This window comes from Leiobunum rupestre, chromosome 5 (genome assembly GCF_980474605.1).
Source record: "Leiobunum rupestre chromosome 5, qqLeiRupe1.1.hap1, whole genome shotgun sequence".
NCBI classification, from domain to species: domain Eukaryota; kingdom Metazoa; phylum Arthropoda; class Arachnida; order Opiliones; family Sclerosomatidae; genus Leiobunum; species Leiobunum rupestre.
In genome coordinates, this window is record NC_143388.1 from 23184915 (window position 1) to 23212299 (window position 27385).

The 27385-nt window shown below is 33.1% G+C and overlaps 1 protein-coding gene across 4 annotated transcripts in view; it reads left to right on the forward strand.

Annotated features, from left to right (window-relative positions):
• The window catches only part of SLO2 (slowpoke 2), a 231383-nt gene that overhangs the window by 78990 nt on the left and 125008 nt on the right, over nt 1–27385 (forward strand). For 2 of the 4 annotated variants that reach the window (XM_090175917.1, XM_090175919.1), the window contains exon 1: nt 12463–13019. The exons of 1 other annotated variant lie outside the window; for it this stretch is intronic. In XM_090175917.1, the coding sequence (XP_090032043.1) occupies nt 12832–13019 (188 nt within the window). In that variant the 5' untranslated portion in view covers nt 12463–12831. Of the gene's footprint in view, nt 1–11968; nt 12268–12462; nt 13020–27385 lie in introns of those variants that run through there. One more of the 4 variants, XM_090175918.1, reaches the window with a different exon arrangement.

A 27385-nucleotide genomic window follows, 5' to 3' on the forward strand; every position in this document is an offset into this window, starting at 1 on the left:
AGGAGTGTAATACTAAAAATACGCTTTAGTGAAGCTTAAAAATAATAATCTACATTAATTATTGATCACTTTGAACTTTACGCCATAGACATTTCTAAAATGGATCAATATAACACGCGTAAGAACCTTTAGGCGAAATTTGAAATTCCGGCCGCTGATTTACCGAAAATAGGTGCTATAGTATCTTTCCACCAAATGTACTAGAGAACTATGGTTTTTAGCGAATATTTTACCGAAAGCCAGTTGCCACGTGATGTCAGTAGAGAAACTAAATCGCCAAGGCAAATGGAAGGAAATCAGATCAGTAAAACTTACGGTAAGTTATTATAGACTTATGATAGAGTGTAAAACCATTTTTCAATGTCTTTTCTACGAGTTAGCACTAGTTATAATGAAGAAAACTTGATTTAAAACGCGATTTAAATCAATTTGTATATAGTATTTTTGAAAAAGAAAATATATAATTTAGGTTTAAATATAATCTTTCTTGTACTCCCCCCCCCCTAATGTTGCAATGGATTCTACCTGTGGGTGGAGATTCCGCCGAATTTATTTTGTAAAGTACCAAAAAGGGTTTTAAAAAATAAAAACGTTTATATGATTATTAGCTTAAATTTAATAAATCCATTATACCAAGAATGTATTTATTTATACCTAGGGAGAATGTCTATGTCGAGACGGTTTTTAGCCTTTCTCTCAATCCACCCGTTGGTCCGCCCAGTACGCTCCTCCGCTTAAAATAAAACGAATAGTCCCGGTATTTCATTGGCTGCTTAAAATTTACGTCACCTCACGCGATGGTAATCAAACGCCGGTGACGTTTTGTCTTTCCCCCCGCGCGAGACGGGGGAAAGGCGTTCAACGTGCCCGGCGATTGTCGCAACATAATCATTCTTCCTAAATATAAATACATACATTCTTGATTATACATATATATAGATTAACTCTTTAAAAATTAAAACATATTTGTTTTAGGTAAAATTATGATAGTAAATTATATAAAACTTTGAAATTTTAATTAAAATAAAAAAATCAAAAAAATCAATAAAAATCCGATTTAAATAAAAAAAAATCGATTTATTTGATTTTTTTTTTAAACCAAAAAATTGTCAACCCTGACCGGAATTGACGTAAATTATTTCACATTCTTTCAAAAAACGGTCTTGAAAGACTTAAGAAAAGTGATCTGTCACACTTACGATCAATCGCTACGTTTACTTTAGGTAGTAAGCTACACGCGTTGATTCCATTTTCTTCTGTTAATAGACCGTAACGTTTATCGATTTTTGATTGAGTAAGGTCAACTTTTCGTGACTTAGTTTAGAGCTGGAGCAACTCTTACTCGAAATTGGTACTCGCATCGCGTATTTTAGACTGCACCTTGTCGTACAACCTTTGCCCGAAGAGTCAGTTGACGTCGGTCGGGAGAAGACCTAGAAGTTTGTTTACTAGTTCGGATCCCAGAACTCTATATTGTGTTTACTTAGGGCTTAAATGGGACGCGGCACGCTGGCCTTTACCCAAACTGTATTTACTTATGTTTAGAAAGAATGACTATATATTTAGTCGATTTCTAAGGTTCCTCCCACTCCACTTCTCCTCCCCTTACACATCAATCAAATCAGTTCGGTCTCTCATTGGTTCCTAAAACTGACTGACGTGTGCAACCTGTGTACCGCCGAACCCTGGGGTACCGTGCGATGGCTCCAAGGGTTCCACGGAAGCATTTAAAAAATATATAAGTTAAAAACTCAAATAATTTCTAAATTTAGCTAATTCTATTCTAATTCAACGTTAAAAGGAACCACGGCTATGGACTGCATTGCAAAGGATGATAAAATTAGCGAATAAGTAGATTAGTCCATTATGAAATGGGATAAAAAAGCTAAACCCTAAACAAATTTGAAGAAATTTAAAAACTTACTAATAGCTCGTACCGATAGGTCTGCGAGCAAACAAAAAGACGCGAAACTCGGACCAAATAGATCTTCGAGTGAAAAACTAAATAAAATTAAATAAAATAGCCAGAAATTCCAACGGTAGACCAATGGTCCATAGGTGGTTCCTTTTAACGTTACATTTCGTATCTACTAATCTCCACCACTCTCCCCCTATTTGGCTTTCCGTTGCTACGCAACTCGTTTTGAAATTTTTAATGATTAGGCTTAGTTTCTCTATTCGGTGTTATAGTAACAAGGCATATTTCCCGCACAGTACTGACGAGTCCCCAATAGGACGAAACCGGTCTACCGTTGGAATTTCTGGCTAATTTATTTAATTTAATTTAGTTTTCACTCGAAGATCTATTTGGTACGAGTTTCGCGTCTTTTTGTTTGCTCGAAGACCTATCGGTACGAGCTATTAGTAAGTTTTTAAATTTCTTCAAATTTGTTTAGTGTTTAGCTTTATTATCCCTTTTCATAATGGACTAATCTACATATTCGCTAATTTTATCATCCTATTCTAATTCATATTTGTGATGTTTTGATTAAGAAATTGATAATTTTGCATTTTTGTTTATAAATATTTTTATTATAAGTAATAATTTATTTCTTTATAATTAAAAATATATATATATTTGAAATCTGAAGCTTTTGGGTTTACAAAAATATGTTTTCCAAACGCGAGGGGCTTTGATACAATTCTTCAATTACCTAACAACAGAAATAATTACAAATTTATAATAATACAGATTAAATATGGAAAATTATACGAGTAAATACGATTACATTTCGGAAAATACGATTAATTAATCAAAATAATTACAACAATAAATTAGGCTTAACTCATTAAGTTAAATTAAACAAATAATGTTTTAGTTCATTTTTAAATTATGCCCAAGTAGTAAAAACTTGTAGGGATAATTATAAGGAGTTAAATAATTTAACTCTATAATAAAAAATTAGGAAATGTTTTTAGAGGTTTTACAAAAAGGTATCGTTAAATAATATTAATATCGTGTAACCGAAACAGTACTATTTGAGTCCTTAAATTTCAGGCTTTACGCAAATTTTAATTCTGATAGCGAAAAATCCACGGAATTAGACTGCAGGACATTCTCTAAGTATAAATAAATAAAATTACCTGGTAGAGCGAGAGTGGGTCTGTAATGTTGATGACGTGAACTGCGTCAGCTGATCGGCCAGGCTTAGTCTTCCTGTTAAAGTCAATGGACCGCGCGAATGGGCTTAAACGAATGCATTCTCGGAGGGCCTTTATCGCGATCGATTTCCGTCTTAAGCCTTGAATTTCCACTCGCTTTCGCGGATTTACATTTGAAATTCTCGAATTAACGCGGTTGTCTTTAATGAGTTTTAAATCCGTGGATTTCAACTTATCAACCCGCGTTTCTAGTTTTCGATGGCAGTCTACCGCGATCGAATACTGAATTATATTCAGGCTGGAATTGTTTGGCCGATGAGATTTTAAGTTTTATTAACTGAGACTGGAAATTGTTTTGGGTTAAACTTTAAATAAAGTTAAAAGTTGCTTGTTAAATTTTGGTGCTTTCCTGGTGCAACGTTTGGGGTATTTTTGGGGTCAAACTCGATATTCTTTGGGCAGTACAAAACCAAATTAAATAACATAACGCTACAAAAATGCCCAATGTTTTTAAAAATAACACTCAAAATTATTTTTTTTTATAAAAAACAAATTGCTACAAATTAAGTCAATTGTTATAGAATGAAATTATCAGGTGTAAAATATACATGTATATGAAATACGAAATGAAAAGGGTATATATAATATTGTATACATCTTTGTACTTTGTTTTAAGAGTATACATTTCACATAAATCAATGTTATTTTCCCATATGTGTGACATTTCCTAAATAATACGAAGCCAATCATATTTCAACAACAAATGAAGTTTATTCTATAAAATAATATTTTGTATATAGTTATTAAATTTACCATGTAAATGTTGGGAAAATTACGAATTACCAAATGATAATTTAAATTTACCAAACTTTAATCACCTATAATCATTTGTGACATCTTGACCTTTAAAATGGTGACGTGGACATTCAAAGAGATAATCTCTATAGTAGACTAAAATCTTATAATTAAATACATCTAATATAAACAGGGCTTTTTAAATTAAAAAAATTCCGAAGGTGACAATTTTGTTTTTCTCAAAAAGCATTGTAAACTCTCCGACGAACCCTTGAATTTTTTGCCTGGCCGTATCGAACTTCTCAACACGTTTCTAACTTCCTACGTCCCTGGTTAGGTAGATACCATAGATACAAGAAAAGTATATAAAGGTCTAGATAAATTTCGGGGCGTCTAAGCCTAACACAAAATACGGAATTGACACCTAGCAGACACCGAGGAAGGCACGTGTCCAAGAGCGCGAGCTCTCAGCATTTTAGTACTAAGTGCTTGACCTTTCCGCAGGCCGTAGTCTTTAGACACCATCTGTTGGTGACTTTTAGTATAATTTTTAAGCAGGAAACGATGGCTCTCGCGACGATAGCACGAGCTTTCTTACCGATAGATAGCGCCTTATAAGGATAACCTGCAGAAATTACGCGTTTCTGCTAGCTGTCACCTCCGTATTCACTCCCTTTGAAATATTTTATCTAGACCTTTATATACGTTTCTTATATCTATGGTAGATACAGTATCATCAGTTGTGCACAATCATATATTTAACTATATTAGGGGGTTTGTGAAGGAGTTTTTCGAGGCCTGTCTTCGTATATTTCAGTGAAATGTAAGTTAAAATTTAATTTTGGGCGTTTCCCAAATTCCATTGCAATAATTTGTACGACATTTCAAATGTTCTTCCATTATCTCCCCCGCGATTCTATTAATTTTGTTTATAGCTTAAAACACCAATTCCTAAACTGAACTTCAACACGTCGTAACTCTGGTACGCTCTTAAAGGGGTACTATGACCTAAATCCAAAACCATCTTTTCATTCGCGTTAACCGTCCCTAACTTAAAGGCCTAGGTTTTCTTCCGCCTGTCACCCTTTAAATTTACTTTCCTTCCAAACAAATACCCTGGTGGTAGGCCAACGTGCTCTTCTGTTGGCCTACCACCAGGGTATTTGTTTGGAAGGAAAGTAAATTTAAAGGGTGACAGGCGGAAGAAAACCTAGGCCTTTAAGTTAAACATGCATGGTAGCAAAAACCGATTCGCAAGTCCAAACATTTTAATCTAAAAATTGAGATTATATCAAACTCTATCGTACGTGTAGATTATTTTCGGTCCCACTTAATATGACGTCATCAGTCCTTTGTATAGTTAAAAATGGCGGTTGTAGTCAAACTGATACGACTTTATACCATACACCTAGAATCTATTCAGGTGACATTGACGGTGCGGTGTCGGAGTGGTTAGCACTCTCGCTTCGCAACAAGAGGAGCTACTCTAGATCCCAATTTGTGGCACCTATAGGAGCAACAAACGCAGCACTGCCCACACAAGGAGAACGCAACCCATCAAAAGTCGAGCATTTTTTCGCGTACAGTTTTCATTGGCTAGACGCTTTAGCGCCTGCTGCCGTCGGAAGTGGAAAATTCGGAAATTGTCTTCCCCCCGCCCGTAAAACGTTCAGCGTAAGGCTCGTCCAATGAAATTTGTACACAACACTGCGTTAGCGTGTTTAAAGGCTAGCGGCGTTCTCCTGTTTGTTGCTCTTCGGTTTCCCCTTTAAATAAAAACGTCGATATAAATGTTGAATGACCTTGAACTAATGTGTCAAGGTCATCATAAGTTACAAATTTCGAACTCCCCCACTCAGTTTAGAGTGTCACGACAATTTTGATCCTTTAGATCTGGTAGTTTTCGATTTATAAGCCTTTAAATGTCGTGTCTTGATTAGAATACCACATACGACCTTATGTTTTTAGTTCTAGCCTTTCCCATTGGTCAAATTAGAACGGGTTCAAGTTGTTTAGACTTAAAATTAAACGTAGAACACATTTGTAATGGAAACTATTCTTCTAATCCTAGCGGTTCTCGAGATAAACTTTGAATGACCTTGAACCTTCAAGGTCATTCAAATTTTCACTGACATTTGTCCCCCAGCACCCTCTGTGTAACCTGCAAATTTGAAATTCTTACATAAAACACATTTTGAGTAATTGGCTCTGTATCGTTTTTTAGTTATCACCCTGTACAATTTTGGCTCGCGTTGCAAGGGGCGGCTCCAAGGGGCTGCTATCATTATACGGGAATCTAATGTAAAAGTAATTGGTTTCGTGACTACTTTTACCGTCACGGACAAGCTTTGACCAAAATTGCCTTGAAAATTCAGTTGGGGGATGTGAAAGCCCTTTCTTGAATAATTTATAACTTGTACGTGTTGCTTTTCTTGCAAATATTTAAGCATTTTCGCGCACAACCCGTCATCAGCGCCACCTTTAGTTTGAAATTTCAAATATAATCGCAATCGTCTCGTTTGAGTTTGATTCTAATTATTTTTAACCCCAGGAAATAAATATTTTAAACCCCTTAAAGAAATATTTTTAACGCCTTAAATAAATACTTTTAACGCCTTAAAGAAATATTTTTAACGCCTTAAAGAAATATTTTTAACGCCTTAAAGAAATACTTTTAACGCCTTAAATAAATACTTTTAACGCCTTAAATAAATACTTTTAACGCCTTAAATAAATACTTTCACGCCTTAAATAAATACTTTTAACGCCTTAAATAAATACTTTTAACGCCTTAAATAAATACTTTCACGCCTTAAATAAATACTTTTAACGCCTTAAATAAATACTTCTAACGCCTTAAATAAATACTTTCACGCCTTAAATAAATACTTTTAACGCCTTAAATAAATACTTCTAACGCCTTAAATAAATACTTCTAACGCCTTAAATAAATACTTCTAACGCCTTAAATAAATACTTTCACGCCTTAAATAAATACTTTTAACGCCTTAAATAAATACTTTTAACGCCTTAAATAAATAGTTTAAACCCCTTAAAGAAATATTTTTAACACGTTAAATAAATACTTTTAACGCCTTAAATAAATACTTCTAACGCCTTAAATAAATACTTTTAACGCCTTAAATAAATACTTTTAACGCCTTAAATAAATACTTTTAATGCCTTAAATAAATACTTCTAACGCCTTAAATAAATACTTCTAACGCCTTAAATAAATACTTCTAACGCCTTAAATAAATACTTCTAACGCCTTAAATAAATACTTTCACGCCTTAAATAAATACTTTTAACGCCTTAAATAAATACTTCTAACGCCTTAAATAAATACTTTCACGCCTTAAATAAATACTTTTAACGCCTTAAATAAATACTTCTAACGCCTTAAATAAATACTTTCACGCCTTAAATAAATACTTTTAACGCCTTAAATAAATACTTCTAACGCCTTAAATAAATACTTCTAACGCCTTAAATAAATACTTCTAACGCCTTAAATAAATACTTTCACGCCTTAAATAAATACTTTTAACGCCTTAAATAAATACTTTTAACGCCTTAAATAAATAGTTTAAACCCCTTAAAGAAATATTTTTAACACGTTAAATAAATACTTTTAACGCCTTAAATAAATACTTCTAACGCCTTAAATAAATACTTTTAACGCCTTAAATAAATACTTTTAACGCCATAAATAAATACTTTTAACGCCTTAAATAAAAACTTTTAACGCCTTAAATAAATACTTTTAACGCCTTAAATAAATACTTTTAACGCCTTAAATAAATAACTTTTAACGCCTTAAATAAATACTTTTAACGCCTTAAATAAATATTTTTAACGCCCTAAAGAAATATTTTTAAAACCTTAAAGAAATATTCTTAAAACTATAAAATAAATATTTAACGCTTTATTAAAAAATGTTACATAATAAGCAAATATCCTTTACCAGACGTTAATCACAATAGAAGTTAAATACTTCTATCTTGATGATTTCCTTCCTTTAAAAGTGTTCGTCAGTCTTGTTCTAAAAGTATTCCTCCGGCGGCAGTTGATATTTGGTAGCGGTAACCCAATAACGGTACCTCTGCTGCCGAAGGACATTTCCAACGAAACGACAGCGTCGGGACAGATAGAGAAACTACGACTCTTTTGGGAAGACCGCAACAAGCCGTCCAAAAGGCAAAGTTTAGTCCGGTGCTCATATCGCCAACTACATCCGTGAAAGCGAACATTTGGCGTGTAAAGCAAAATGATCACATTTTAATTTTCATTTCATTCTTAATTTCAATTCAATATTCGTTTCATTCTTAATTTCAATTTAATATTCGTTTCATTCTTAATTTCAATTTAATATTCGTTTCATTCTTAATTTCAATTTAATATTCATTTCATTCTTAATTTCAATTTAATATTCATTTCATTCTAAAATTCAATTTAATATTCATTTCATTCTAAAATTCAATTTCAATATTTTATAGTCATTTCATTCTAAAATTCAATTTCAATATTTTATAATCATTTCATTCTAAAATTCAATTTCAATATTTTATAGTCATTTCATTCTAAAATTCAATTTCAATATTTTATAATCATTTCATTCTAAAATTCAATTTCAATATTTTATAATCATTTCATTCTAAAATTCAATTTCAATATTTTATAATCATTTCAATTTTTCCTAAATTCAATTTAAATATTTAATATTCATTTAATTGTTGATTTAAATTAATTTTAATTTCATTCTTTAATTCAATTTCAATATTTTATAGTCATTTCATTCTTAAATTCAATTTAAATATTTCATATTCATTTAATTGTGGATTTCCATTTAATTTTCATTTCATTCTTTAATTCAATTTAAATATTTAATATTCATTTAATTGTGGATTTCCATTTAATTTTCATTTCATTCTTTAATTCAATTTAAATATTTAATATTCATTTAATTGTGGATTTCCATTTAATTTTCATTTCATTCTTTAATTCAATTTAAATATTTAATATTCATTTAATTGTGGATAGATAGAAGACTCTCAATTCCTAGAACAGACAGCGACGAAGCCCTTTATATACTCTCCCTATCTACCCTGACTGCCAGTTTGCAGATACCCTATGACAGCTTAACATTTTACAATGGTGCCAACTAAAATGAAAGAAAAGAAAAATATCCCTATTATCAGAGTATAATTCTGGCGGCATCTACGAGGCGCCGTGCTTAAAAAAGGGAGCCATGCGGAGAAGAAAGATTTCGATTTTGTTCCCGAATCTCGACCGACGAAGCGATGATTTCCTCCGAAGGTTTTTTTTTTGCAGGTTTGAAGAACCGTTAGCAGCGAGAAAAGGCAAAGTGAAAAAGAGGTGTACTGGCGGGCCAAGGAGGGGCTAAATGGATTGTTAATGGCAGCAAGTCTTTCCCCTTTCGGTTTCGGGCTTCTCAAAATCTAATTGCGCCATCCTTATTGCGACGTTAATATCGAAAGACGCCTATCCGCTGCCTCCCATCGCGTTCAAATGATGCCGAAAAAAAAGATATCATTGAGAAACCCACTTTTTTTAAATGCAAGAATTCGTATTTCCTACTAGGAATAATTATTAGGGGATATTTTATTTAATGGATAGATTAAATAAATAGGGTTTGGAAGTTTGAACGACAGTGCTACGTCGAACGTCACGTGACTTTTGGAGGATATTATTTATCATAATGGAGAGAAACGGGCCCGAAGAGAGAGGGGGAAGCTGGTATTAATTCCCAGGGCCCGTACAGTCCCGATCAAAAGTTTCTGGCCGTTTTCTCTTGGTAGCCATTTTATTTCTATTTTAGGTAGAGAGCCGAATGAGGGCTTCTATGAAAGAATACCCTCACGAAAATAATATGCAGCGCCCTACCACAATTAGGGTGCGAGCAAAGCCGGAAATAGACAAACCCCTCCAAAATGACATCATGAAAAAATAAATATAATTTGTCGTGTCTACGCATGTCACAATATTCGGAAACCAAATCTGCTTTCATTTTTCAAATCGGATTTGTGGTTGTAAAGTTATTGAAGAAATAGTGATGACGGAAAACATGAAAATTAACCCTAATTTAATTTTTTAAGAGAAACAAAGCACTTAAAAATTAAATAACTATTTCTTCAATAACTTTACAACTACAAATCCGATTTGAAAAATGAAACCAGATTTGGTTTCCGAATATTATGACGCGTCGAACGGGCGTAGACACGACAAATTATATTTAATTTTCATGACGTCATTTTGGATGGGTTTGGCTATTTCCGGCTTTGCTCGTGTCCTAATTGTTGTAGGGCATTAAATTTCACTGCATATTATTTTCATGAGAATATTCTTTCATAGAAGCCCTTATTTGACTCTCTACCTAAAATAGAAATAAAATGGCTGACAAGAGAAAACGGCCAGAAACTTTTGATCGGGACTGTACATCTTGGCGGAACCTGGTTTTTCCATGAAAATGTTTAGTGATTTCCAGTAAGAATGGCTCTCTTTGGACTTAGAATTGTAGTTTTAACCGGGCCCTGGAGTGTCCTTGAAACATGTGGCTTCGCAAGTTCAATATTGTAAAATTTCCCGAGGAAGCTTCTAAAATGTATCGCGTGTATTTCAGGGTTGGCTGGATTAAACCACACTGGTTTAAACTAAGTGGTTTTTTAATCCTTTGTTTTTTAACTTTGCTACTATTCAGTTCACTATAAATTATTCGCAATTATTTGTACATTTTCTTACCAAAGCACTACGAAACTAAAACTAGATCGTCTTCTTGGCCAAAATATTTGTACGTAATCGAAACTAAAACTAAAACGTCGTTTCTAGCGAGACTTTTGTAATAATCGACTAGGCACAGAGAAAGTATCTAAACTTGTGTGTTTTGTATAGTTCCAGGAAATAAAAAAGTTAATTTTTTTTATCTGTGCATATAATTTTGGTACTTCAATTGTTTTGACTCAAATAAAATTTTAGTTAATTAAGAACAGAATTTACAGTTAAGAATTAACAAAAGCGAAAAAATAGTTTAAAAGTAATAAAAATAAGTGTTTTTATAAAACCTGGTTAAAACAAAAAAAAAAACGGTTATTTTGGTTTAAAAAAACTTTTTTTTAACCCTGGTGTTTTACCGACAACGTTTTTGTTTCTTCGTGATTGAAGAACACGCCGGTTTCATAATTCTAGTTAGATTTTTTAACGAATTCTAACAATTGTCTTAATACGCAAGTACCCCTTTAATAATATTTTAGATTAAGTTTAATCATTAATTTATAATTTTCCTATTTAATAATTGTGAAAAGTTGCTTAAACATTTAACTCTCACTATTTTGCAAAACGTATTTTGTTACACTTTTTCTATTTGAGTATCGTTTTTCGATTTGGTTAAACAGCAAACATTAAAACAATAGAAAATTATATTGGCTCACCTTAAATAAAGTTTTATCGTCGGTCAATTTATCAAAACAATTCCCCCACAAATTCTCAACACAATAAAATTTAATAAATTTCCCTTTTTGCCAAAATAATAACTACTTTTCCCAATACTTTATCGTGAAAAACACGTTAACTATGCTCTTATGAAAGCATTTCGTTATTCCAAATTCGTTTGAACTTTCCAAACTAAACGTTAAACAGGATAGCGATTTTTCTACGACGAATTTGGGCAAAGAGAATTTAAATCAATAATCTTTGCGTTTCGCGTCGCTCGATCCCAGCTCATGGCCAACTCCACATTATTTATAACCATTCTGAAATACAACTGGATATCCCTTTCTCCAGAATTCATTGGCGAATAATTGCCAGCGATCACGAAAGTCTGTTCCGAAGTATTTTCTTTTCTTCGGGCGCGAGCACCCCGGGTCGGTTCTCGCGCGCGCCGGCCAGCGAGAGAATCTCGGGGAGGATGAACCCTATTAATAGAAGAGCCGGAGTATCTCGCGTCATACTTGGCATGCGCTACGCTGTTCCTCTCCGTTTCTGTTCCCCACCCGCAACGGCGATCTCGAGCTTCCGAAGCGCCGAGAAGCTGACCCGAGTTTCAGAATGTTCCTTTTTGCAAGGTTAGTTCCGCTACTACTCTTGTAAAATTGCGTCGACGATTTCATTCGGGGCATCTTGACCGTTAGAGTGAACTCATGTTTGACCCAGTAGAGCGTTAATCTACTTTCTAGGACGAGATCGAAATACTCGACGTAAGATTCGATGGAACGCGAAAATCCTTAAGCCTTGATTGGTTAAATATTCAACGAACTTTCGACGAAATTCGTCTCCGTAAAACGTGTGGGAGGAAAAAAAATTGTAACATTTAAGGAAAATCAAGATACGCTGATTTGTTTTGAATACTCGGAGGTACGTACTATTGCTGGTTTGGTTGGTGTGAAGATAAGATTAAATTAGGGTTGGTTAACGGTTATCAGACTTATCTATTATAGTGCGTTTGTTTCTTTAATCAGTTTTATCGCGATAATTTATAATTCAGTTTCGCGTTAAGTCGCTAACGCGTTAATTTGCGTTATTATCGTGCTTATACGCCTCTCATCAATATCGTGACTCAAAGAGACGGTTGAAACTGTGTCCCGAAACAAAATCCATAAGTGGGTCACTGTGCTCGTGCGGAATTCATCAACCTAAAATAATAAGTGCATTGATTCGATAATTCGTAGATTGTGTTCGAATCAACAAGTACTCGTGTCATGGAGGTAGTCCTTTGTTCCGACTCGAACCCTCGCCAGCTCGAAAGAAAGCGGAACTTCCTGAACTCTTAATACCGTCAAATGTACCCCGACAAGAAGCAACGAACGTAGTAGGACTAGTGACTCTTTAAAAGCGCGATATATTTAGTGCAGTAAATAAAACGACGCGGCCCATTGTCAACGATGCCCGGTCTGTCGCATCCCGGCGAGACACTTCCCCATGCGTAAGCTGAGAGTGCTTTACGAAAAGATGGGTGTGTCGGAGTACGAGTCGCCGATCAGCGCCAGGAAGAGGTCCTCCAGCTGCGGACGCTGGAGCCCGAGAGCGTCCATCGCGCTGCTAGGTGACCACAACTCTTTGCATTTCGACCACGGAGGTCTCCGTTACAAGACCAAGTCCGAGGAGAGGTGAGAGAGCCCACCTAATCGATTCGTTGTCTCAGGATTGCACGCTTTCACCGCGAGCCGTTTTAATCACGTTTGCCATTATGATTAAAATTAGAAGCCGGGAGTGGCCGTGGTTGCTTTTTCAAGGTCGTATCGTAGGTACCGTTTGTCCACTCAAGTGGAATGTGTTTGCCCTACGACTGCCGGATCCCTGATCTGTCAAAGGGTTGAATTTTCCCACACACCGCCGTTTTAATTTAACCAGTTATCTTGATTCCAGAATATGATTCGTTGTATCTGCTATCACGTGGTAAATCTGGGTCTATTTTTTCAAACGCTGTCGTGGCCCTTTAATATTTTTTGGGTGCTCGAATTTGGGTATTTGGGGCGCCTCATGGTCGTAGAGTGCTTTGGCGCCACCTTGTTGTCGTGAATTCTACTCTAAATTAATCAAACTAGTATGTCTGGGACTTTAAGACGACTAAACCTTTAATATTGCTTTTGAGGACGAGTAGAAAGGGTAATCCAAATCCCTGTGGTTTCTGGATAGTAGTATATGTAATATATATGATTTTTCCTCAATGAAACCTTGTTGTAAATTACGGAAACATTCCTCGCGCGTTTGTGCCTTCAATAATCTGGTGTCTCTCGATCACGATAAGTTGTTTCCATAGTAACCTTTTCAATAGCAAAAAGAATATCTGAAACGAGGTCTCATTGATTTTTTTTTCTATGGAAATGTTATACAGAGGTACACTTATGAGGATTATGGTAATTTTTACTGTGTAATAACATATGAACAGTAAAAAATGCACACTTTTAGATTAATACATCCAATACCCTTTATTACATATCGTAAAATATTACGGCGTACGCAGAATGCTTTATGATCGTCTCCTGAGTCTATAAAATTACGTTAAATGCAAAGATGACCTTATTAAAATCCGTTGCTACGACCTTCTCTTTGATGTAAGAGTCAAAATAACGGTACACGTATTGATAACAGATCTTAGAAATCTTCAAATCACGGAAATATTACGTAAAACTAAGGTTAGCAAACCTCAAAAATCATGTCAACAAACTTAATCATTGACAAATCTTATTCTAAACAGAGTCGAAATCCTGTTTCCAAATCACGAAATCAACGTCATATTTTCGAAATATTTTTGTTATAATAACATTCCTCTTCGCCAAGAACGCATCGAAGCTTCTGAGAACAAATAAATCTAGCATCGAGAAAGCTCTAGTAACAGGATCGGACTTAAATCAGACTCCACCTACTTCATATTTTCTTGAAACGAATCGTATTAAAAAACTAATTAATTAATATTAAGTTATTAATTTTATTTAGTAATAACAAAATGTGATTATTTTTATATATTAATTACTAGAATTTCTTTTTTATTTGTTACTAGATTTACTTTATATTTGTTAATAGAATTACTTTATATTTGTTACTAGAATAACTTTATATTTGTTACTAGAATAGCTTTATATTTGTTACCAGAATAACTTTATATTTGTTACTAGAATAACTATATATGTTACTAGAATAACTTTATATTAATTACTATAATTTATATGAATTACTAGAATTATTATATTAATTACTAGAATTACTATATTATATACTAGAATTACTATATCAACGACTGTATTAAATACTAGAATTACTATATGAACGACTATATTAATTACTAGAATTATTTTAAATTAATTACTAGATTTATATTATATTAGTTACTAGAATTATTTTATATTACTAGAATTATTTTATATTAGTTACTAGAATTATTTTATATTAGTTTCTAGAATTACTGTATATTAGATACTAGAATTACTGTATATTAGTTACTAGAATTACTGTATATTAGTTACTAGAATTACTGTATATTAGTTTCTAGAATTACTGTATATTAAATACAAGAATTACCATATATTAGTTACAAGAGTTACTTTATATTACTTACTAGAATTACTTTATATTAATTACTACAATTACTTTATATTAATTACTATAATATCTTTATATTAATTACTAGAATTACTTTATATTAATTACTAGAATTACTTTATATTAATTACTAGAATTACTTTATATTAATTACTAGTATTACTTTATATTATTTACTAGAATTACTTTATATTAATTACTAGAATTACTTTATATTAATTACTAGAATTACTTTATATTAATTACTAGAATTACTTTATATTATTTACTAGAATTACTTTATATTAATTACTAGAATTACTTTATATTAATTACTAAAGTTACTTAATATTAGTTACTAGAATTACTTTATATTAATTACTAAATTTACTTAATATTAATTACTAGAATTACTTAATATTAATTACTAAAATTACTTTATTATAGTTATTATATTAATTACTAAAATTACTTTATCATAGTGATTATATTAATTACTAGAATTAATAATTGGATAATTATAAATAAATTTTTTTATGAATTTCTATTTTCAATATTGTTATAATTAATTGTTTAGCTATGCTATACTTATATATAATACCATATGACTTTAATAGGAGTCGCGAATGTGGCTTACCCATGATTGTTGCTGCGCCCCAAAAAAAATTGAAAAAGAGTAGATCATGGAAAACCAGGGATATCAGTTTTCTTGTTCTCAGTTTCCTCAATCCGTGCAGATTTTCGCAGAATAGAGAGACGTAACACATATGGAATGTAAACAATGTCTTAAAAATTCCATCACACTACTTTTATTTCAAATTGTCGGCACATGAAAGAAAAAGTACAGATACAAATATTCGGATGATATTCTATGAATTTTATCTCTTAATAAAATGGTTAAGTAATACGTAGTGTTACCAAAAGTCCACCTTTTTTGTAAGAGCTCTTGTCAGTGGCAAATAGTGTTAAATAGTGTCTAATAATTGGCAATAGTGTACAATAGTAGGCAATAGTGTCAAATAGTGTCTTATGGTGGAAAATAGTGTCTTATATTGGGGAATAGTGACTAAGAGTGGAAGAGTGGAAAATAGTGACTAAGAGTGGAAAATAGTGTCTTATATTTGGGAATAGTGACTAAGAGTGGAAGAGTGGAAAATAGTGACTAAGAGTGGAAAATAGTGTCTTATATTGGGGAATAGTGAATAAGAGTGGAAGAGTGGAAAATAGTGAATAAGAGTGGAAAATAGTGAATAAGAGTGGAAAATAGTGAATAAGAGTGGAAGAGTGGAAAATAGTGACTATGAGTGGAAAATAGTGACTATGAGTGGAAATAGTGACTAAGAGTGGAAAATAGTGTCTAATAGTGGGCAATAGTGAATAATAGTGGAAAATAGTGTCTAATAGTGGGCAATAGTGACTATATAATAGTGAATAATAGTGGAAAATAGTGTCTAATAGTGGGAAATAGTGACTATATAATAGTGTCTAATAGTGGAAAATAGTGTCTAATAGTGGAAAATAGTGTCTTATAGTGGGCAATAATGTCTAATAGTGGGCAATAGTGTCTAATATTAGGGAATAGTGACTAAGAGTGGAAAATAGTGTCTAATATTGGGGAATAGTGACTAAGAGTGGAAAATAGTGTCTAATATTGGGGAATAGTGACTATACGAGTGGAAAATAGTGACTAAGAGTGGAAGAGTGGAAAATAGTGACTAAGAGTGGGAAATAGTATCTAAGAGTGTCTAATAGTGTCTAAAAGTGGCCAATAGTGTCTAATAGTGTATTAGTGAAAAATAGTGGACAATAGTGTAATAGTGAAAAATAGTGGGCAAAAGTGTCTAATAGTGGGCAATAGCGTCTAATAGTGTCTTATACTGGAAAAAGTGTCTAATTGTGGAAAAGAATGTCTAATAGTGGAAAATAGTGTCTAATAAATAAATATTGCACGAAAAAAAGTTAAAAACCCCTAGTTTGATTAAAATTAAATTTATTCATTTTAGCGTAGTAACTTTATACTTCAGTTTGCAAGACTACAACAAAAGTTATCAAAAACATACCTTTGAATACTTAGTTTATTACGAGAATCTACTTTTTTTATAATCCAATTACGAATTTTTTAAGTAAAAATATAGTGCGCACTGCAGTATTTGCTACATCGACCAGTAAACTGTTTTTGTCCATGCTGGAAATTTCCACTATTTTTATTCTATTAGCCGGCTTTATTTTACCACTGAATGTTACGAATGAAAGATAAACAAAAGTTAAGTTTTTAAAATAAATTATAGTTGCTATTGACATTTAATGAGATAAATGTTAATTATATGAATATTTAATATAAGATATATTCGCTTAATTAATTTCATTTATTGGAAAAGAGTTTGAGATAATAATTTAGAACGAAATTTTCGGATTAAAATTAGCCGAGTCTTTTTCTCCATCGCTAAAATGAATCCAAAGGTGACCAATTGTTTGTTGGGATAAAAAAACGTATTTTTTGGTACACTGACCAAAACGAGTCTAGGTGGCGTAACGGGGCTAGCTTCTCCGAGGTATCGCCCATGATCTAGCGTCTGCTACAGACAAATTTTAGAAAATCATAGGAACGTTTTTCTTAAATACACTTATCAAAATATAAGCAAACGATGCAAAAATTATATTAAAATGTGAGTATCATTATTTATATAGTCAAATTTACGAATAACGGAGAGGAAAAACTAATAGCGTCTACTTTAGCCGCTAGCTAACTAGGTTTCAATGGCCCACCAAAGGGGGCGTAGCGATAGTTTTAGGTCTCGAATAGCTCTAGCAGAAAAGGTCAAGCTTCAGTCATTACTCACTGGTGTCGCGACAGTCTAGAACGTTGGCCAAAATACTGCCTTGAGCGTATATTTCCCAAAGATTCTTCTATACAGGCGATGGGATATTGCAATTTTCTACTACGTTCTAGATTGTGAGTTAGTTAGTATCGAAGCAACCTTGACTTGCCCTTCGACGGTTATACATTTTTGTTTGGGAAGAATGCCTATGTATATTTTCCCTCTGCTGGAGGCCAGATTTCTCGGGGTCCGGTTAAAAACCAACAGCAATCACGCTTTTTAGGGGCCCACTACGAAAGAGGCCCAGCCAGCCGCCCCCTTGGGAAAGTGCCCGTGACAACGTCATTTGCCCCGGGGTTTCAATGGCGAACCAAAGGCGGCGTAGCGATAGTTTTCGGTCGCGAGTACACCTATATTAAAAGGTGTGTAAAAATCTCGACCCTCCCAGCAAAATTTGGTTTGGCGCTTGTTGCAGCCTACTTTCAGGGGCTAGTAGGCCACACTTTGAAGCTCTCTGGCGCTCTTTTAACTCATCGTAGAAAAAAACAGGCATACTTCTCAACTCACCCCCTACAACTCCTTAAAAATTTTGCACAACCCATTGAAACATCCTGTATACATATTCTTGGTTAAATTCATTGAGTTGGGAATATTAATCTAGAGGTCCAATCAAAACGTCGGATAAGAATACTGCCGTCTGCTCGCAAATGACGAGAAAACTTTATCATTCTACCCGTGGCGCCGTCTATCTCTCAATGGTTCGTTCAAATAAGACGCGTTTTCCGGCAAAAATATTTTTTTTCCAAAAATAATGGATGGCGCCACGGGTCATATGATATCGTTTTCTCGTTATTTTAGAGGAGACGGCAATTCGTAATTTTCAAAAACTTGTTTCGCGGGGAGCAGATTTGATTGGATCTCTAGATTAATACTCCCCACTCAATGGTTAAATTATATATCCAAATTGTGTAGATATTAAATAAATAATGATTGAACTTAACAAGGTCAAAGAGGTCAAATAGGTCCAATAATCGAGAGTTCCCATTTTCGATGAATGGCGTATCGATCGAAGAAGATCCATCCAGAAAGAAGTTCTACTACGCTGAACTTTTCGGATGGATGCCTTCTTTGTTCTTTTTATCGTGTCGTGACTCGTGTCGGTCTTGATGAGAGCTTGGACGTAACGAACACCTTGGGCTTCGATCCGTTCTTTGTTTTATGGTTCACCAATATATCCCTACTACGCCACCAACCCGAGCGTTTCTTCTTTGTAACTTGTGGCGGTCATTGGCAGTTGTCCTTCCAGCCCAGAGTACTTAGCGAAGGCACCTAATATATCGCGTGTCTCACCGAAATATGAAGATTGAGGTTCATGGTGCAGTGACTGAAATAACGGCCCAAACAGTAAGTTGGTTTCTGTGTCCACAACCAAAATAACGACAACGACACATAAGGGATTAAGGGTTATAAATGGATATGGCTGGAGGGGAGTGGCTTGAAGAATTTAGTTACGTCACTGCGAGGGGGAAATAACTCGCTGGAAATTTGTACACCAGATTACATATTTCAAGAGATTACTTTAAAAAATTACAGATTACCAAAAATTACGCGGGATTACTTATTTCGAGTTAACGAAATAATATTATTATGAGATTACGCGAGATTACACGAGATTACTGGAGATTACTGATATTACGCGAGATTCATTAATATTTCTGATATTACGTGTCATTTGGTCGTCACATACCTATTTTACCCCCAATACTTCAATTTCCTTCGAAATATTAGGAATACTTACCACATTTGATTGTTCAAGGCAGAATTGGTTCCACCAAAAGGCAGCGAAATTACGGATATTACTTGAGATTATTTTAGAATTACGGATATTATTTGAAATTATTTTAGAATTACGGATATTATTTGAAATTTAATTTGAAACTACGGATATTATTTGAAATTTATTTTGAAACTACGGATATTATTTGAAATTTATTTTAGAATTACGGATATTATTTGAAATTTAATTTGAAACTACGGATATTATTTGAAATTTATTTTGAAACTACGGATATTACTTGAAATTATTTTGAAACTACGGATATTACTTGAAATTATTTTAGAATTACGGATATTACTTGAAATTAATTTGGAATTACGGATATTACTTGGAATTATTTTGGAATTACGGATATTGCTTGAAATTATTTTGGAATTACGGATATTACTTGAAATTATTTTGGAATTATTTTTATTACTTGAGATTATTTTGGAATTATTTTTATTACTTGAGATTATTTTGGAATTATTTTTATTACTTGAGATTATTTTGGAATTATTTTTATTACTTGAGATTATTTTGGAATTACGGATATTACTTGAGATTATACTTAATTACCTGGGATTACTATTTTATCCTGGGATTACCCAAGGGATTACCTAACGAGTGTACACCAGATTACTCAAGTTATTTCCCCCTCGCGTCCCAGATTTCTACACGTAGACCTTTTTCATTTAAAGACATGACGCGATTCGTAATACCATAAGACACAAGTATGACAATGAACGTGATATGGAAAAACCAATTATAAAATGTTTTTGAAGGATAAAAAAAATAAAGATACGTATAGGTTTTTTTATAGAAAAATAAAAAAAACTTTCGGCAGCGGGATCAAAATTTATCAGCGGCGGCGGCGCGCCAAAGTAAATGACTCGGCGACGGCGGTTCGGCGGTAGAGAAAATGGATCAAAATATTAGTCGACTCGACTACTCGATGAAAAATATAAAAATACTCGTAACCCGACTCGATTGCGTAAAACCACTATTACTAAACACGTTCTGTACTTTATGGATGGAAAAGATTATGAATTCAGAATACGATGTAGTCTTGGAGGTGGCGGAGTGCATGGTTAGCGCTTTCGCCTCGCAGCAAGAGGAGCTGGGTTCGATCCCAGCTTGTGGCACTGGGTGCAAAACTCGAAACTACTCCTTCCGCGTTGAGTTTGCAAGTTCTTTACCTACTGATTAAAGCGGTTTTCCATAAAAACTTGTAGAGGTTATCAGCTAGGAGCAACAAACACAAGGAGAACGCAGCTAGCCTTTAAACACGCTAACGAAGGGTTGTGTACGAATTTCATTGGACGAGCGTTACGAGCCTTTACGCTGAATGTTTTACGGGCGGGGGAAGACAATTTCCGAATTTTCCCCTTCCGTCTAGCCAATGAAAAACGTACACAAGAAAATCCACGACTTTTGACGGGTTGCGTTCTCCTTGTGTGGGGTGTTTTGTTTGTTGCTCCTGGTTATCAGTAATAGTGAGTGTAGGGAGCTGTTGGCTCGCGTGGCATGAAGGGATTGCCACCACCCTCCTTCGCATTGCAACCCGGCCACCTGTTTAAAGGCATTATAAGCCGCTAGATGACTTGAACCTAAGGATGTGCCTCGCGTAATAGCCTAGCTGATTATTATTAATAATAGTATTATTATTATTTATCCAAGATGTAGCGCTTACAATAATGCGCAATTGGCCAAATAAACAACCGCTTGAATTGAAAAGACCTTTTAATTATTCCTCCAAGAAACTGCGGAATTCATCGGATCCTAGATAAGACAGTGTTCGCGAAATAGGCGACATCAGACTAGAGACAGTTCGGTTGCCAAGAATTTTGAAGAAGCTATTTCCTCCGTCACCATCTGCGTTCTTTTCAAAATTACTATTTTAACAAAGTTGATATAGCGCGCGCATCTGTTGCCAAAGACGTTGAGCTTCGTACTAGAATAAATTTAACGCCCAAACAAATAAATAGTTTAGCCGAGGTATTATACCGTTGTTTGTTAAATTTCCTTAGAAGTTATATACGTACACGTTTTATCCTACAATGGCTGAGTAAGTTTAGATTTTTTTAAATTTCCTTAGAAGTTATATACGTACACGTTTTATCCTACAAAGGCTGAGTAAGTTTAGATTTTTTTAAATTTCCTTAGAAGTTATATACGTACACGTTTTATCCTACAATGGCTGAGTAAGTTTAGATTTTTTTAAATTTCCTTAGAAGTTATATACGTACACGTTTTATCCTACAATGGCTGAGGAAGTTCCGATTTTTTTAAATTTCCTTAGAAGTTATATACGTACACGTTTTATCCTACAATGGCTGAGTAAGTTTAGATTTTTTTAAATTTCCTTAGAAGTTATATACGTACACGTTTTATCCTACAATGGCTGAGTAAGTTTAGATTTTTTTAAATTTCCTTAGAAGTTATATACGTACACGTTTTATCCTACAATGGCTGAGTAAGTTCCGATTTTTTTAAATTTCCTTAGAAGTTATATACGTACACGTTTTATCCTACAATGGCTGAGTAAGTTCCGATTTTTTTAAATTTCCTTAGAAGTTATATACGTACACGTTTATCCTACAATGGCTGAGTAAGTTTAGATTTTTTTAAATTTCCTTAGAAGTTATATACGTACACGTTTTATCCTACAATGGCTGAGGAAGTTCCGATTTTTTTAAATTTCCTTAGAAGTTATATACGTACACGTTTTATCCTACAATGGCTGAGTAAGTTTAGATTTTTTTAAATTTCCTTAGAAGTTATATACGTACACGTTTTATCCTACAATGGCTGAGTAAGTTTAGATTTTTTTAAATTTCCTTAGAAGTTATATACGTACACGTTTTATCCTACAATGGCTGAGTAAGTTCCGATTTTTTTAAATTTCCTTAGAAGTTATATACGTACACGTTTATCCTACAATGGCTGAGTAAGTTTAGATTTTTTTAAATTTCCTTAGAAGTTATATACGTACACGTTTTATCCTACAATGGCTGAGGAAGTTTAGATTTTTTTAAATTTCCTTAGAAGTTATATACGTACACGTTTATCCTACAATGGCTTAGTAAGTTTAGATTTTTTTAAATTTCCTTAGAAGTTATATACGTACACGTTTTATCCTACAATGGCTGAGTAAGTTCCGATTTTTTCCCAAGTATTTCTATTGGGTTCCGAGAATTTGCAAACTCTATAAATAATATTGACTTAAAGGTTTTTAGTCTCGAAACAAACATGAAAGTGCTGCGAAAACTATTGATTTCGTTGCGAGATAGGGTCCCGGGCTGTCAAAACTACACGGTTACCCGTGAGCCGATAATCGATTTATATTAATATATGTATGAAAGGAAAGCCTTTTCCAGGCGTGTGATCTGTTGGTCCGTACTGATACCTTCTCGACCTGAATATTAAAATAATAAAAATCTTTAAGAATTCCATCAACTTTCTGGGATCCTGGAATATTGAGTTATATTCCACTACTTTCTATGAGCTATTTTCATCAACTATTTTATTAATATTTTTAGCTATTTTCATTTAGCTCACTCGGTACCAAAATAATAAAATATGGTTGGTTGGTTATTTAAAAATATTGAATCTTTGAAATTTGGATTTGGAAATATTTAATTTTAAATAGGAAATATTTTGATATTTATATTTAATTTCTCGATACAAAAATTATAAAATATCTTTAGTTGGTGACTCAAATATATTGGCTTTGATAAATTTGTAGTTGGAGATATTTATTTTTAATCGATAAAAATACTTAGATCTAAATTTAGCTGGTTTGGTTTTAAAAACAATAATATAGTTTGTTTGTTACCGAAAAATATTGTGTTTAATCGGGAAATATGCCTATATTTAAATTTGGCTTCCTCAGTACAAATATAATAATATATTTTTAGTTGGTTACTTAAAAATATTGGATTTGATAAACTTTTATTTGGAGGTATTTAATTTTAATTGGGAAATCTTCTTAATTATTTTGTATTAAATTAGGGTAGCTTAGAATTTAAAATTTTACCAAAAAATTATTTTGTTAAAGTCTTATTGTAACTTAAATTTAAAATTATTTACAGTTGAAATAAAAATTTTACACTATAAAAGCATTGTTACATATTAACTTCGTTTCTGTAACTTGAATCTCCAAGATTGTCAATAGTAATAGTTCATGATTCTACTATAAATCTTAAAATTTAACAAAAATGTGTCAAAATATTTTCTGTAGAACTTCTACCTAACGTCAAAAGTGACATAATTACCAAAAGTGTGTCAATCGGACCTATTTCTTAATGAATGTTACCAGCGAAATACAAGTTGGGAGGGGAGAAGGCAAAGTACGCCTTGGGGAGGGAAGGAAGTTAAAACCAACAAATAACGCCTAGTAGTGAGGAACGGAGGAACTAAGTAGCACTGGTCAAAGTTAGTGTATTTTTTGATTTTTCGTCGTTCTGTGGAAATGCTATCGCCATCTACCTACGACTAAAAAAAGATCCAGAAAGTTGACAATAAATAGTCTTTTATGTGGTCGATCTCGAGTCGAGCATTCATTAAACCTTTAGCATACGAAACTACAGGTATTGTCACACATTTGGTAATTATGTCACTATTGCTAACGTCTTATCGGAATTCCTTGGAATTTGGGTAATTTTTCAACAGCCATTGATAAAAAAAAATTATAAATATATCTAAATTATAGAAAACCATTATCTTTTTAAAATTTGATAAAAGTCAATATAACATTCCACTACCTTAGTTCCAAAAACAGGTGCCTCAAAAAAATAAATTTGAGTAAAAATTACCTAATTATTAAAAACTACTATTTCGAAATGTGTGTTTTTTTTTTCAAATATTTTGTCGCTATTTTTCATATTTTTATTATAAAATAAATGTTGAAAATTTATTTCAAAAAACGCAAATTCGAGTAAGTCAAGTTATCTGATTTTAATTAAAGTTTTAAGAAAAAGTTCTGATACTTCATCTGATTTTGTTTTGACTTTTTTCGGTGGAGTCAAAGACGAAACCAAATATAAAAGGTGTTGCTGAAAAGAATAGATTTTGATTATGGAAAACATGCAACGCACGTTAGAAAAAAGATGATCTGAATAATTTTAGATTTTATTTCACGTCCGAAACAACAGGATATGCTAATTTTGGCCGAGGAAAACTTGTCTTACAATTTTCTTTTGGAAACCCCCCAGACAGCGTGTTTGACCTTCCAGGTCCCAATTGGCCCATCAAAACCCTTCTAAGAAATATAAATCCCAGGGTCTTAGAAAAAGAAAAAGATGAGAGGTCACCATTGATCCAAAGTAGGGGAACTTCACAGACCCGAAATCTCGAAAGGGGTCATTCACAAATTCGTCAGGTATTGAAGGGAAGAGGGGTGGTCGTACTAAATGTGACATGCGGAGACTGGCTTTCGAAATGGTATTTAACAGGTGGTAAATTGTGTGCTAAAGAATAGTTAAATAAAGTTATGCTATATAATGGGAAAAGTGGAAAATAAGGGTAAATAACGTTATGGCATAAAATGTTCAAATTATTAAATTCTGATAAAAGTTAAATATACAGTTCAAAATTGGCTAATTTTGGCCATAAAAAGTCACGGAAAATCTTTTAAAATGGTCAGGGAATAGTCGGGGAATTTGAATCTGAAAATTTTGTGGACACCCTGTAGTAATTTAATACTTGTTTTTTTCTTGTCATAATATAATAGAATGAAAAATATACTTAATTTTGAATTTATTTATGTTTAATATTTTGAAGGTTTATTGTGCTATTTTAATTTAATTTGGACGATTCCCGAAACCAAAAGTGTTTTTTTCTATCCACTTTTGCCGAAACTAAGTGATTAACTTTCTCTACGTCATAACGTTGTCTGTTCGGTCGTCTTCCGAAACCGGTCTACCGTTGGAATTTCTGGCTATTTTATTTATTTTTAATTTAGTTTATTACTCGAAGATCTATTTGATCCGAGTTTCGCGTTTTTTGTTTGCTCGAAGACCTATTGGTACGAGCAATTTTAATTAATTTCTTCAAATTTGTTTAGGATTTAGCTATATTAACCCTTTTAATTATGGACTAATCTACTTTTTCGCGTATTTTATCGTCTTCCATTAGGATTAGGATAGTTGGAGGCAAGACGATGGAGCAGACGACGTTATATCGTAGGGAACTGTGAACAGGCCCAAGGGCGTATCCAGGATTTTATTTCAGGGGGGGTTTTTGAGGGAAAATTTCAAGGGGGGGTGCTGACGGAAGTTTCACTGATTTTTATTAGGCACCCCCCCAGTCAGCAGCATTTCGGGGGGGGGTTTGAACCCCCAAAACCCCCCCTTAAATACGCCCTTGAACAGGAACGAAAATAAGGATTATTTTTAATGTACTCCTAGTAGTCTATTGCGTCAATTTATGAAGGGGTCTTAGGTGAAACTAAACCTTGGCCTATTTTTTTTGCTGGATGTCCCATGCTTAAATGTTTATTTCTTGATTTAGGGCTAGATTACTAACTGATTTGTTTATATTTTAAGATCTGGGAAATTGTTTGTAACTGCTTTTATTGATGAGTGCTAGAAACAAGAATTTTTAAAGTGCTCCCATTTCACTTTTTATTTAAATTCAGAATGAATAAAGTAGTCCCTGAGACCACTTATCTTAGGTTTTTGAATAAATAATGTGGTACAAGCAATTAATAAAGTGGATTTGGACTACTAGACCACCCGAACCGGGTAGGGAAGTAACTCTTCACAAGATAAGGGAAAGGGTGTTTTCACCCACTTACTTTCCGAATTGACCAATTAATTTTAAAGTTAATTGCGGTATTATAATTGAGAAGAGAGTCAGAGTATTTGTTACGTAATTTACGAGATGGGTCTTTCCAATTTCTTCTCTTTGTTACGAGAAGCGACGGTAGAGTCGAAAAGTCGATTTTGTTCGCGTTAGGTAATTTATGAACGTCCCCAAACCTCATTTGCATATTCTTTCAGAAATCCAAAAGCTAGTGCCATAAAACGAGCCCTATATCGAATGAACGGGTCCACGCCGCTAATATATTAGCGGGAACCCTCGATTCTGCTTAAGCCTTGTCCGACGGCCGGCATTCCAAATTAGTTTTTATCGTATATTTGGTATTCTTGCCGCGCCATTGTTACTTAATTGCCTTTTTGGCTTCGGCGCTCAAGCCTAAAATGGAATGGCGACATTTTTGCTTCAGATAATGTCGCGAAAGATTTTACCCGCTACTTTATTTTTACCCATTTATACGCAACCTTATAGAGAGGGAAACAGTGAAGTACAATTTAAGTTAAGTTATCAAGCAAGAATATATTTATTTATTCGTAGGGAAAATAAGATCAATTCGGTATCTCATTGCAGGGTGACCACACTTTTATATATATATATATATATATATATATATATATATATATATATATATATATATATATAAAAACCACACTTTTATATATATATATATATATAGGAAAATGATAAAATACATGAAAATTATAATATATATATATATATATATATATATATATATATATTATAATTTTCATGTATTTTATCATTTTCCTATATTTTATCGATTCATATATTTTATCATTTTCATATATTTTGTCATTTTCCGAAATTTTATCATTTTCCTATATTTTATATTTTTAATATATTTTATATATTTTCCTTTATTTTAAAATTTTCCTTTATTTTATAATTTTTCTTTATTTTATAATTTTCCTTTATTTTATAATTTTTCTATATTTCATATTTTCCTATATTTCATATTTTCCTATATTTCATATTT